The sequence below is a fragment of the Apostichopus japonicus genome, chromosome 12 (genome assembly GCF_037975245.1).
Source record: "Apostichopus japonicus isolate 1M-3 chromosome 12, ASM3797524v1, whole genome shotgun sequence".
NCBI classification, from domain to species: domain Eukaryota; kingdom Metazoa; phylum Echinodermata; class Holothuroidea; order Aspidochirotida; family Stichopodidae; genus Apostichopus; species Apostichopus japonicus.
Window position 1 is genome coordinate 14,426,360 of NC_092572.1, and position 14,658 is coordinate 14,441,017.

The 14,658-nt window shown below is 34.0% G+C and overlaps 1 protein-coding gene across 11 annotated transcripts in view; it reads left to right on the forward strand.

Moving 5' to 3' along the window:
• The window catches only part of LOC139977411 (uncharacterized), a 31,225-nt gene extending 16,909 nt beyond the window's left edge, over window positions 1-14,316 (forward strand). For 2 of the 11 annotated variants that reach the window (XM_071986712.1, XM_071986711.1), the window contains exons 16-30: window positions 489-551; window positions 1,040-1,102; window positions 1,594-1,656; window positions 2,148-2,210; window positions 2,478-2,531; window positions 5,417-5,470; window positions 7,514-7,576; window positions 8,462-8,560; window positions 8,885-8,989; window positions 9,077-9,244; window positions 11,084-11,233; window positions 11,633-11,744; window positions 11,850-11,973; window positions 13,267-13,336; window positions 13,820-14,316. In XM_071986712.1, the coding sequence (XP_071842813.1) occupies window positions 489-551; window positions 1,040-1,102; window positions 1,594-1,656; window positions 2,148-2,210; window positions 2,478-2,531; window positions 5,417-5,470; window positions 7,514-7,576; window positions 8,462-8,560; window positions 8,885-8,989; window positions 9,077-9,244; window positions 11,084-11,233; window positions 11,633-11,744; window positions 11,850-11,973; window positions 13,267-13,336; window positions 13,820-13,843 (1,275 nt within the window). In that variant the 3' untranslated portion in view covers window positions 13,844-14,316. The remainder of the gene's footprint in view (window positions 1-488; window positions 552-1,039; window positions 1,103-1,593; window positions 1,657-2,147; window positions 2,211-2,477; window positions 2,532-5,416; window positions 5,471-7,513; window positions 7,577-8,461; window positions 8,561-8,884; window positions 8,990-9,076; window positions 9,245-11,083; window positions 11,234-11,632; window positions 11,745-11,849; window positions 11,974-13,266; window positions 13,337-13,819) is intronic. The other 9 variants (XM_071986716.1, XM_071986714.1, XM_071986715.1 and 6 more) reach the window with 9 other exon arrangements.
• The last annotated feature ends 342 nt before the right edge of the window (window positions 14,317-14,658 follow it).

Here is a 14,658-nt window from a genome sequence, read left to right on the forward strand (position 1 = left end):
TTGGTACTTTTTCTACATACGTTACCTTTTACACTCTTGCTTTAGGGCAAAAACATAATTTAAACGTAAAGAATTATAAGCATTTCTTGACTTCTGTTGATAAAATAAGTTGTTTTAAATACGCAAAATGCCTTTCTCAGTAGAAGGTACTAAAAAGATCGCTTGTTCAAAGGTTGATCAGTTTAGTTTATAGGCATTTCCTTTTCGTTTGAGTAAATAATGAGGTTCTTGACTAAACTGTGCTAGACTTTTAATGCACTATTCATCTACGAGAGTGTGACTTAGTTATTGCTATTTTTTTGAGGGAAGGAGAGATGGGGAATATATGTTGAAGATGAGTTTTAGTGCATTGATAATGAATTGTTCATGTTGGTCGCATGTGCAGCTAAAATCACGTCAACATGAAGTATTATGCACAACCTTATCATTCTATGAGTTTGTGACCAAGCTACTGCTAAATTATGTTCTTTAACAAACATTATCTTTAGAAAAGTGAGCAAGAAGTCAGTTCCAAAGAAAGAAGGCTGACTGAACGGGAAGCTAATCTAATGGTTGGTACTTTCTCTCCATACGTTACCTTTTACACTCTGGCTATAGGGCAATAGCATTATTTAAAACGAAAAGAACTATGGGCATTTCTTGACTTCTGTTGATAAAATAAGTTGTTTTAAATACGCAAAATGCCTTTCTCAGGAGAAGGTTTTTAAATGATCGCTTGTTCAAAGGCTGATCTATTTAGTTTATAGGCATTCCTTTTCGTTTGAGTAAATAATGAGGTTCTTGACTAAACTGTGTTAGACTTTTAATGCACTATTCATCTACTAGAGTGTGACTTAGTTATTGCTATTTTTTGAGGGAAGGAGGAATGGGGAATATACGTTAAAGATGAGTTTTAATGCATTGATAATGAATTGTTCATGTTGGTCGCCTGTGCAGCTAAAATCACGTCAACATGAAGTGTTATGCACAACCTTATCATTCTATGAGTTTGGGACCAAGCTATTGCTAAATTATGTTCTTTTACAAACATTATTTTTAGAAAAGTGAGCAAGAAGTTAGTTCCAAAGAAAGAAGGTTGACTGAACGGGAAGCTAATCTAATGGTTGGTACTTTCTCTCCATACGTTACCGTTAACACTCTGGCTATAGGGCAATAGCATTATTTAAAACGTAAAGAACTATGGGCATTTCTTGACTTCTGTTGATAAAATAAGTTGTTTTAAATACGCAAAATGCCTTTTTCAGGAGAAGGTTTTTAAAAGTTCGCTTGTTCAAAGGTTGATCTATTTAGTTTATAGGCATTTCCTTTTCGCTTGAGTACATAATGAGGTTCTTTACGAAACTGTAATAGACTTTTAATGCACTATTCATCTACTAGAGTGTGACTTACTTATTGGGTTTTTTTTTGAGGGAAGGAGAGATGGGGAATATATGTTGAAGATGAGTTTTAGTGCATTGATAATGAATTGTTCATGTTGGTCGCATGTGCAGCTAAAATCACGTCAACATGAAGTGTTATGCACAACCTTATCATTTTATGAGTTTGTGACCAAGCTATTGCTAAATTATGTTCTTTTACAAATATTATCATCAGAAAAGTGAGCAAGAAGTCTGTTCCAAGCAAAATAAGTTGACTGAACGGGAAGCTAATCTAATGGTTGGTACTTTCTCACCATACGTTACCTTTTATACTTTGGCTTTAGGGCAAAAACATAATTTAAACGTAAAGAACTATGGGCATTTCTTTACGTCTGTTGATAAAAAAAAAAGTTTTTAAATACGCAACATGCCTTTCTCAGTAGAAGGTACTTAAAAGATCGCTTGTTCTAATATTGATCAGTTTAGTTTATAGGCATTTCCTTTTCGTTGGAGTGCATAATTAGGTATTTGACGAAACTGCATTAGACTTTTAATGCACTATTTATCTATGAGAGTGTGACTTACTTATTGGGGTTTTTTTTGAGGGAAGGAGAGATGGGGAAAATATGTTAAAGATGAGTTTTAGTGCATTGATAATGAATTGTTCATGTTGGTTGCATGTGCAGCTAAAAGTACGTCAACATGAAGTGTTATGCACAACCTTATCATTCTATGAGTTTGTGACCAAGCTATTGCTAAATTATGTTCTTTTACAAACATTATCTTTAGAAAAGTGAGCAAGAAGTCAGTTCCAAAGAAAGAAGGTTGACTGAACGGGAAACTAATCTAATGGTTGGTACTTTCTCTCCATACGTTACCTTTAACACTCTGGCTATAGGGCAATAGCATTATTTAAAACGTAAAGAACTATGGGCATTTCTTGACTTCTGTTGATAAAATAAGTTGTTTAAAATACGCCGTGTGTAAGTATTTGCTGTTTCTTTAGATTTATTAAAGTGTTTCTTTCCAACATACTTATTAAAGTTAATTAGACTTTAATGAACTTATCAACTACGAGATTGTGTCTAAGTTATTTTCTTTTGCAAATATCTTTTTAAGACACGTGAGCAACAACACAGTTCCAAAGAAAAAAAGTTGATTGCTGATATGAAGGTTGGTACTTTTCCTCCATACATTATACTCTTGTCAATACCCGACAATGACATTGTCTGAATTCATTTTAATGTTATCTCTTCAACATTACTACTTTTCCTTACAAAACGTTAAATCAATTAATACAATCCCCCTGCCATGGGTAATGGCTTGGGTTCATGGTCATGCCTTTTTTTAGTGCATTGATAATGCGTTGCAGATAAATGACGTCTTCGAGTCGAAGTTTTGTACACGTTATGCTCCTCACACGATTTATTTGTTAAAGCAAGAAGACGTCATTCTAATTGTAAATAGTGCAACAATTTTCAACTGGGTTAAATGACGTGTAGTGAATGTAAGGTTGACTGGAACATAGTTATTTAAATCAACATATTTCACCAAGCATCATCGGTGATTGTAAACGACATGTTGTATATCAGCAAAAGTAAAGAAGTAGTCGACGTAACACTATCGCATGGAAAAACATGATTGAAAACAACTGTTTGCCTAGTATAAGGTGTTATTCAGAATATAAAAGACAATTTCTGAAAAGTTTATTTTGTTTCTCTTGACTGTTTGATACAACACTGGTAAAAGGCCTACTTTGCTAATGTTAGCGATAAAAACTCTTGACTCCGAAAAAAGAGAACAAACGAAACAAAACGCACAACTGCAAGAAGTGATTTACTTAAACAACAAAGGAAATAATACCCACGGGAAAGAATATTTCTTTACCTAGATACTACAGGTTCGAAGTGAGTAGACAGTTAAAATTCCACAATATTGCACGAGAAATTTGACGCTTAATATAAGGAATTATGTCATACAGTAACTTATAGACACACATTAAAACCAATGATGACGGAGATATGACTGTGTAAAATCTAAAATAATCTCGGCGAATATGGCTTATCGAACACTAAATTAGGTTTCCCATTAACATTAATGCAACTGATCTTACATTTAATACATGAAATATATAATGATAAAAGGTAAAACTTACGACATTGGGCCTCAAAAATGCGATTTCGAAATCGACGAATGAAATGACGTGTGACGAATGCCGGAAGCCGTAGCACAGGGGCAAATTATAACTGAACATGGAAGACACCCTCAATATTTATACTATATGCTACCATTACGAGTTTACACCTGAGTTTTTACTCAATTTGATATCTTCTTGTAACTGCTTTGTTTCGATGTTAGCAAAATCATAGAGCTGTAGCTTAGAATGCTCTCAAAATGTGATGGAAAATTAAACAGAGGGGGGATGAGAAATCTCCTAAGACCACACCCCTTACTTAAAAAATCTGGATGACTATAATTGTTGGTAATTTTATCCCGTCGTTGAAGTCCCCTTAGTTTATAAAAACATCTTCCCTCTCTACTTTGAACTCTCCAAAATAATATTGGAGAAAAAAAATATATATATTTACATGTCCTAATGGAATAAGATTAATAACTAGTTTCCCTTTGTTTGTTCCATTCATGTCGGGTATTCAATGGACTTATAATTAGTGAATTGTAAGCTAGACGCCTGTTATATTGATTCCACAATGGAATCGAATTGAATTCAAAATTATGCTCTGTTGCAAAATTCTTCCAAAGAAAAGATGGGGATGGCATAAATACCACAAAACAGTTAAGTGATCGTCATACTAAGATAAATGTTAGTACTTCTCTAAGTGTTTCGTCATTCAATTGCGTATCAATGCTGGACTGTCGAGTAATTTGCATTTTGTCGAAGTGAATATTTTGAACATCACCTTCGTTTACTTAGGAAACACTTCAAACAAGTTCCTGTCATAGGAATCATTGTTAGTTTGATACAGTTTATTTACATTGCCTAGGTGTATTGGATTGATCATGAACTGGTCATGTCTGTTACATGAGCATAAATAACCTAATAAGGAGTATAAAAGTACCGACTAACATTGTTTTATAGATGCCAGGGATTTCATACGAATACTGTCATGCCAAAGAGATATAGTTTTAAATATGATAATGCTTTTAGAACAAAAACTGTTAGCAAACTGCATCCACTAAAGAACCGGTTTAAGAGAATGTGTAAAAGTAAGTGGGCCTGACGTTTCGATTAGATAATTAGTTGACAAGGATGGAGAGAAGAAAGAAACCAAAAGGGAAAAGAGGAGAGGAAGGAGAAAAACAAATACTGTAGAAGGACAAAGAGAATATTAAGGAAAAGACAGGAATAAACTGCAAAAGAACAAAAAAGAAAGAAAAGTCTGCAGAAAGGAGGTGGCAGAGAGCTGGGTTATGCCAGGTCGTGATCTAGTACGACTCAGCAAAGAAAGACTGTGGATGCAACGCCTACGCACCATTCAACCTCATAAGCTAAACATTCAGGAAGGACATGACTAACCTTTCGTCTGCCCCACCTCCATCTCCCCGTGTTCCCTCCATTCCATTGATCAAATAATATTTCAGAAATCTTGATCATTGCCTTAGAAGTGTATATAGTTATTGCAAGAAAGCTTTGGGACGACCCAGATCCATTTTATATGGGGGTCCTATCCAAAATCCCTCGGACTTTATCCCCCATCTAAAGGCCTGGATCCACTTTCAATATTGTGTTATTTTATCACGTCGGTGAAGGTCCCTTTGTTTAGAGAGTTGCTTTACCCTCCCCACCCCTCCACCATTTTCTCTCTCTCTTCTTTGAATTTTTAACAAAAGATGCCCTCATATTAAATGTATTAACAAAATATGCACAACTTTAACGAGTTGGATTAATTCATTGGTATCTTTTCGTTTGTATCCATGTGGGGTATTTGATTGTACCGGATACAAGTGCATTGCTTGCAAGACGTATGTTATAATAATATAAATATCCAATCAGATCATATTCCTGAATTATTATTTTGTGTTGCAAAATTCTCCTTTAGAGTCATGACAATGACATGAATTCGAAAGTATCAAAGTTAAAGGAACAAGAAAAGGTTAGTACCAATCTTTACATTTTAGCAAACCTTCAAGATAAAGTATAAATTCTAGCCCTTCGAAGACGAAAGATAAAGGCAGGAAATAACATTGCCCATATCTCATGCATCATCATTGAATAATCTCTTTAGCTTGGCCGATACCTCTGACTTATATATTATAAATGGTACACAGTTATCATGAATACTGTTAAAACTAATCAATAGCATTGTCTTATGTAATACTATATATTTTATCACTGCTTGATTAATAAGTCAATATATCATGAAAGTAGCAGTACTTATTAAATTTCTAGTTTTTATCATTCATTTGATTTATTCATGCCTTCAAGGAGTTGCCGTTTGACTCCACATATAAATTTTAATTAAGTTATTATAATCATAACGACAAGAACAAATCAGAAATAGAAGAAGAAAAATGTAGATATATAGAATAAACATATACATAATATTTTAGCCAAATAATTAATCAACGACTTAATAATATTCAACATATATTTAATTTTTGTTCAAATATTGGCACCGCATTTTAGATCATATTACATCTTACTATTACAATATGTAATCCAAGTAAACACTGTCAGTATGTATAAGTTGCCTTCCAAATATCGATTAAACTACTTTAACATGATCCGGAAGAATTGACATCATCTGATGTAATTATAAATTATTTTAGTAATTTCATTAACTTAAAGTTTCAGTATGGTTTCAACGTCGACTCTCAACATAACGTAATGCTTGTGCTCCTTCCCATTTTTCTACACATTTTTCAAATACTCTCTAGTCATCAATAGCTAGGTTAATAGTTACGTTTATGACCGTCAGACGAAAGTTGCACACTGTGTAGGCTACTGGTACTTCAATATTAAGTATCAAAGTCAACATAATCGCTTACATATGCGTCCGATTAATTTTTGGGAATCCTGTCTAAAAACACGGAAAGCGATCCTTTAGTAGAATTTTTTAATTGCTCGATCTCTTTGCGAATGGATCGCTTCTTGGCAAAAGTGAATAATGAAGATTGCGTAATTATTTGCTAAACGGTACCAAAATAATAGTAGAGTTAAGGATCGAGTACCGGTACATTGTGTTTGTATTGGAATGCATGTTGAGGCAATAGGGAGCATACAACAATTGCTATTCAGCTCGAATGTATAATAAAACAGTAGTATATTGTTAAGGTTAGAGTGATACATATATTTCTCACTCTCTCTACTGAACTATTACTGGCAATGGTGTAGAAACGGAACTTAGTTAATATGTACGTATATAAAACTATAAATAATAGCATGTTGTTTAACCAACATCTTGAAATCGAAAGTAGAAATAAATTTTAACGTTTATAAATCTGCCTTCAAGCTACATAAGATAAGCACTTTATTATATTGAATATTGTTCTTAATGCTACTTCTGATTTTATAGAATGTGACTTTAAACTTAAACTACATTAAGTCTGAAGACATAATAAGTCGATGTTCATGTAATTTTCAATAGATGAGCAATATTGTCACCAGTACATTTACAAATATACTGAAATGATTCAGGTTTCGTTTTGGTTTTCAATATGTATACTATTATGGAACAATCATTCAACCAGCAATATTCAAACTGTTACTAAATTATTATCCTAGAAAACGTGGGAATGTAGTAAATTCCAAAAAAATCATATGGGCTGAACCTGAGCTGGGACAAATTTTGGTAGTTTCTTTTTACTGTTTTTGCCACGGTGCTATCATATTGAGCTATTTATATATGTGATTTTCTATTTCGGTTTATGACACAAAATTGCTTACCTTCCTGTCGAAAATGTTTCCAGCTCATCCACTGCAAAACTCTCTATCTCTTGAACAATTTTGATCAATCTTACTGCTCTTTCCATTATTGTAATTTCCCAAAGTTATTTTACTTTGGCTCATTTCTTATATCAAGTAGCACGTAAACAGTTTTACTCAAAATAAATTGTTCAGTATAAATATTATCGTGCATTAAATATTTTCCTCTTTTTTCGAAGAAGACTGAAACAGTTATACTTTCATTTCACAGGATCAATTATTGCGCATTGAAAGGAAAAGAAGGGAATTTCGCTTGGATCAAATTTCTGCAAAGGTAATTCTGTTTAACTACAACGTTTCCTGTGTTGTACATAATTATCATAATATTTGTTTACTCAATACTTACAACGAGCATGATACACACGTACTCAGTCTTACCCAAAATATTATAGACGTTTATTTCTTCGAGAACGGTAACTCATTTAAATACGACACAGGGATTACTTTATTAACGATGTTTACAACCAACTTTGTTGAAAATCAAACCACAGAATGCTACTTAATTACACCAAAAGTAAGTAGATTTTTATAATAGAAGTGCATAGCTTTGTTTAATAAAAAAACAGTAAACAGCAGATAAGGAATTCCAAACGAATGGTTTCGTTGTCGAAATACAGAGATATTATTCCATCAACCTAAAAGATTTAATAAATAAATAAATATATGTTTAATGTTCTGTAGTTTATAATGGGTCCTTTCATTGTTGTGTGCATCTTACGTACATAGGCGTTACACTTTAATATTATTGCCTGGTGGGAGAAACTACTTACATATTTATTATTTGCTTCACTTAATAAATACCATATGCATTTTTTAGCTTCCTTTGTTATTTCTGCATATTATCCCCAGTCCCAACAACATTAGAAAAATCTCTTTGTACACAGTCCTTGCTGTTGGTGTAAATTAACACGACATGTTACAAAATTAGACCTATTTTATAATGTACTGAGCAATAGTCCATAGTTGTCACTTAATTTTCTTTTTTTCCCCACTTTGTTTGCGGAAGTTACCAGGTTTGAACTGAGGTCACTTCTCTTTGTACTTTGTCGTTATTCATGTTTGACAATTCTGTATATTTACCATGTTTCGTTACTTCGGTTTGATCATCATTTCTTGTTATGTTCGGTTTACTTATCTTCATTAAACGTGTTTCTCCCAGGATCCTGTTCGCATCAACTGCAGAGTGATAACGTCAAGGGGTAGCGAAGATACCCGTGTCGCCACCCAGGAAATATCTGGTCAAGCGACAGTGAAAACGGTAATAATGCTAATGATGAGAAACTATTTTACTTGAATTGTACTAGTGATTTACATGCAACGTAATTCTAAAACGAAGTATTCATATGATTTGTATTTCTGAAATTGGAAATACTATTTATTCTCCTACTATTTCTACGAATGAATGTCTATACCGTTGTAACATAAGCTAAGTGTTTTATTATCTACATCTTGAAGTTGTTTTTAATGGTATAAAAAATATCAAAATATTCATATTAGCTTACTTATGTCTTCATACTCGTTGTCGTGCTCGGAACAATGTAGTCTTACACGGTACATTATTGTTATTTGTTGTTCTTTTCAGAAAAGCAAATTATGGTTTCAATCAAAGGACGCCAAGTTTCATAGGATCTACTCTGCTAGTGAGAAATCGATAGATTTATGTCAATCTATCGTTGACTTAGTTGAGGTACGTTCTTTCCATAATGTATTTACCCTGATTCCGTTTGCTTTATTTGTTATATGTTAAGGTTGATCTTTGATTTTTATCTAACAGAATGCAATCGATGGAAAATATTCATGTTTGATTGCCAATGATTTTATTGGACGTGAACACTGGAAGACAATGTTTGGACCAGACGATGGTGCCAGCGATGCCCTTGTGCCATTTGTCGTCACGAAGATTTTCGAGAGGACTAAAGAGTTGACAGCATTAGATTATGAGGTTAGAAAAATTCTTGGAAAAACATTCCAATCGTTTTGAAAATGACATATTTCGTACGATAAATGCAAAAATATTAGCAACTCGAACCTCAAAGTATTATAGATTTTCCGATCAAACCTGAAAACCGTAGTTAATTAACTTCCGATTGAATCCATATTTGTTTTATACAATCAATTTTCGTCAACCATTACCCATGTTCTTTGTGGCAGGCAATATATATTACAAATGTAAGATGCAAAACGATAATGACTGTCACCACATAAAAAAAAAAAAACATTCTCTCGAAGGGGCTCATTCCACGCTCCTTCGACAAGCATCCAAGGAATATCGCCCATGAATGAAGACAGTATTCAAAAAACGGCTCAGATTACCTGCCAGTTTTAACAATACCACAATCATCATGTCACACAGGCCCATTGACAATGCAAACTGTCCATGAATCATCATCCAATGATCGCAATCGCTTGATACGCTTGATTTGTAAGGTATATTCCTCGTTCTTATAAGGTAAATTCCCTTTCACTTTTTTGGAGCATCGGAACCGATCAAAAATGTGCCAAATCGCTGTCCGACAGAGTATCCCCAGCCGGAACAGAAAAAAAACCCATAAAAACGTACTGGGGTAAGGGGCAGACAAATATCAGAAGAAGGTACTGAAGAAAAAAAAAACACCTTGTGGGGCAAAGGCAGTCGAAGGGGTTAAATAGCAGTACCATTTACCGGATAAGCAAATAATATAGGCACCTGCAGCTTTAACCGACTCTGTAGGGGGCTCCTGGTACCCCCCCCCCCCGTCGCCTTCCCGACCTACATAAACGTTCCTCTTTGACTTGTACCCAAAACGAAAGCATTGCACCCCATCGGTTTTAGTGGGTCGGTCATTGGCTTAAGGGCTGGGCGCCTCACATCTGAAACATGTGCGAGGCACATGATTCTCAGTTATTGTGATGCCCAAACAGAATGACATGTACTGAAAGAGTAATGTTCACCTAAAGTTGTGACTTCATACAACACCACGCAATAGCCTTTCTTTATCACAACAAAGTGTAAACTAATAGCTGTATCGAGCCAGGTACCATCTTCAAGCACCTTGTTACAGGCAAAAATTTATGTCTTATTCTAAGCAATTTTAAGAACGATACTATAAAAATGGTGTATCATTGGAGTTCTCCAGAATTTCAGCAGAGGATATGGGTCACCGTAACTGATATGTTTAAAACAGTATCGATAACAGTTAAGAGAGCACAAGAAGGTGCATACATGTTTTGACTGCCGCCAACCCTCCCTTCCTCCTTCCCCTCCCAACCCCCCTTAAAACTTTCAAATAAACTCGTTACGAACGAAAGCTTGTACAACACACATGTATTTGAAATCCTCACCCAACAAGTTCAACTGTGGGCGTTTTCGTGATCAATTTATGTTTGTAGCTAATTGTTACTGTTAACAAATGTCAAAACAGATACAGGCGCCTCCCTGCTTCCGTCCTTGCGTCCAAGGTCATGTTTTCGTTATATACGATCAATTGAGCAGCTGAAGAAACCTACATTTTCGAAACATGTGGTTGGCAGCAACCCCCTAAAAACTCAACAGCACTTTATGTTGTTTTATTTATTTTTATTCCTTTAGCTAGTTTAATAAAAATGATTAATATATAAGGCGATAAAACGACCTGGCATAACATGATTCAATGTTGGGTACTTTGCTCCTTGGAAACATTAAATCTGAAATAAATGTTTCTCTCATATACTGTGGCAAATTCAACACATGCAGTAACTTAACCAAGTTCAAATAACTGTGTCGTTTAAGCAATTGGAATGATTTTGTTGTTTTTTTTTGTAGGTTGATGTACAGGCAAGATTCTTGTTTGGCATGTATATGCTAAAACCAAGTGCCAGTACGCTGCCTTCATTTGCCGATGCTCTTGATAAAGGCGCGAGTTTTGCTAATATCAAGAGTGTTCCTAAAGTTGCGATAGAAGACGAGGAAAAGGTTATTTTGAATTTGCTTTAACATATCAACCTTGCAGACTCATAAGTTCATATAATTAGTTTCTTTCTCTACTATGCATGACTATAGTGTGCATTTTACGTAATATACGTAAACACGTAAAATTTTGCGTGACCTTCATCTCCAAAATTTAATTGAGAATTCATCATGGTAGTACATGATAGTAATAAAATGATGTTGAGACGGCATTTGCAATGACAAAAGGGGGAAAAACACTTAATGCTGGTATATGATGTAACTTAATTTTACAATATAAATGTGAACACAAAGCACACTACGTTTGTACAACCTGTGTGTTATGTTCAATCTTACACAATAGTATGTTACTACATTGATTGACAGAAGTAAAATGCGTTACTTTTCTCCCCTTCTCTTGATTAGGCTCTTGAACTATTGAAACAAAGTCGTGGAAAGTATGGAATAGTGGATGTTGACACCGAACACTTTGTCCAGTTTTACATTCAGACCAAACGTAATAAGGAAACACATGCAGGTAACTTATATGTACAACTATTTGCGAAGTAATTTGGCAAACAAACATGTTATAAGCAGTTTACAGATGTATACAAAAAGTAAGCTAATATACTCTTCTCCTTAGGTGTTCTGCTATTAGGAACTTTCGGAGGTGTGCGGGTGGTTAAGGAGTGCTTTTGTTTGGTGGATCCATCGTCTCCAGTTACCAAGACAATCTCAGATTTTATCTTTGATGACCGATGCAGAAGGTAAAGTTATTTGACTAACAATACCCCATTCATTATAGTTTGATCAAGGTTTTTAATTCATATCAGTGTTTGGCTACTCACATGTTCTCTGGAAAGCGCATCAAGAGCATTCCCTAAATGATTGTTTTATAACTGACTGTCTTGTATTTTTAGTTCTCAAAGTCGTATGATATTAGTGATGTGTACGACTCATAGCAATAGTAATATTTACCAGACTACTACAAAGATTATATATTATATAACTTATCATCGAAAAATTAGATTTTGAAATCGACAATTTTTTTCACAACATTTGTTTTCCAGTCACAAGTAATACAAAATTTGTCAAAATCGTTAAAATGTCTTATCTTAAACCTGCATTATTTAGTGAAAGTGAAAATTAAAATTATTCTCGACAATACGGATACTAATTTGAATTCATGAATAAATTAAATAAGTAAAGGTGCACTAGCACTAGTAAAGGAGAGCTGCAGTTGCTAACCTACCCTACCCTCCATCCCTCCCGCCCCCCCAAAAAATTAACAAAACCATAACAATATGTAAACATACATTAGTTTTGTTTCCTACAAAACGTGATCAGTGTTTGAATTGGTCGTTACATTGAATATTTCATGCGTGAGCTGAAAAACACTTCCTTGAGCAAACGTGCGATCGTAAATAGGATGATCGATTCGAATAGTCGTTATATTTACACGTTAAATATGTTTATCTTATGGTCGTTGACAAATGTGCCTGAGCAGTATACAACAAACCAATTCTTCTACATGCCATAGTGGTTTTACAACAATTTATAGTTACATTAGTATAAGTCCTTTGTAATAGGATGGAGTTGTCATGGAGTTATCTGGTAATATAAGTAGGCCACTGCTTCTTAATACCAGGTCAGCAATAATGATGTTGATAGTAGAAAAAGGAAAACTCAACTGATACCCGATCTAGATCATTCGTTTTCATTTTTTTTTTTACTTTGAGCAATGTTCGGAATGGCAGTCGTAAATGCACGATGCCAGCTTACGCATTCGGTACACAATGTAATTCGAGGAACTGACCGAAGACTATGCCGAACTTTGACCATTGATCTACATCACTCCATATTTGAAATGAAGATGCTTAAACGCATGTAAATATTAAACCGACATATACTTTCTTTTGTCAGTATTTCTTCATCAAGGGCATGTAGTGAATGAACTGAGGATTATAGTATTAACATTTAAAAGACATTTCGTAATTATTTTAATTCAACACCATATCCTCCTTCTAATGTATTGTTGAAAATGTTTTCTTTCTCCATAGCGTACTTATAACACATATCCATCAAGACCAAGTAAGCGAAGCCAATGATTGTCTGGCTATAGTCAAAGAGGTAAGACAACATATTGCATTACCCTACATGTTTTATACATATTCCATATTCACAGTACCAAATAACTCTAACCGTAAGGTATTGTTATCAGTAATTGCGTTTCGTGATGCGTATTTCGTTGTAATTCTTTATAATTTCCCAGATAACATTTACAGGTAAATTGATTTGAGCATTAATCCGGATAAGAATGTTTCATAATCATTCCACATAAAGATATTCAGCCTACTGTCGGAAGCGCACCGTGCTGTTTTAAATTTATTTCTCTTGTTAAGGTTTAATGTAGGAACGCTAAAGCGTTATATATGTTTCTGTTAGTATTGCTAACCAGTAATTCAATCGTATTTCAAAACCTATATCGAAGCAACAATATATCAAGTGCTTAAAAATGATGTAATATTGCATTTTTTTTTCTATTGATCAATACTTACATGCAAAGTATATGTTAACGTAATTGTTCAACTAACATGAATGCTCATTTCCTAGATTGGAAAGAAGACCAAGAAATGAAGCTTAAAGGCAAATATGAAAGAAGATCATCAATTGACATAGAAGAGGAAAACAAATTTGAGATATGGTGAATTCAAGTATTGTAGGTATTTGGAACTTTGAACTAAATGTTGTGAAGCGTAATGACGATGTGTCTTATGAAAATCCACGAAGGAATGCTATATCGTTATTTTATATTTTTGCTGATATTGTTATCCAGTGCTTCAATCGTATTAAACAACCGAAGCAACAATTCATCGAGTGCTTAAGAAAGATGTAATCTAATTTACTCCTATAATTTTTTGTAAGATAGACGATGCACAGATACATGAGTTTACCTTAATACGCAGTGAGTTTTCGAAAAATTAGAAGCCTTCTGCATTATACCACATAAATAGTACTTTCTTTGAGGATGAAATAAAGTTAGGCTACTTCTTAATACTCGTTTCATCCTAATTTTACGTTTCAATAGCAATCACCATGTAAGTAGTATATGAAAGTATATGTTTTAATGTTGAGATATATCAGACAGATATGATAAAAAAAATATTCGTATCTAACAATAATTCTATAATGATAACAGGAAGTCATAAAGTTCATGTGGATCCATAAAAATTTAAAACAAGGACAATTAGCATCTTCTTGCAAAAAATAAAGCACTGTGATAAGTGCTAAGATAAGTTGATATGAATGAATCTATCTTTTACCATGAATGAACCCACCGAAACTGACCGCAATGGTGGAAATCTTTTCAAACATAAATTACACTTGTGAGCATTTCTGGTGATTCTTGAACACATTTGGTTTTAACATTTATAACGTTTTTTTTTTTTGTA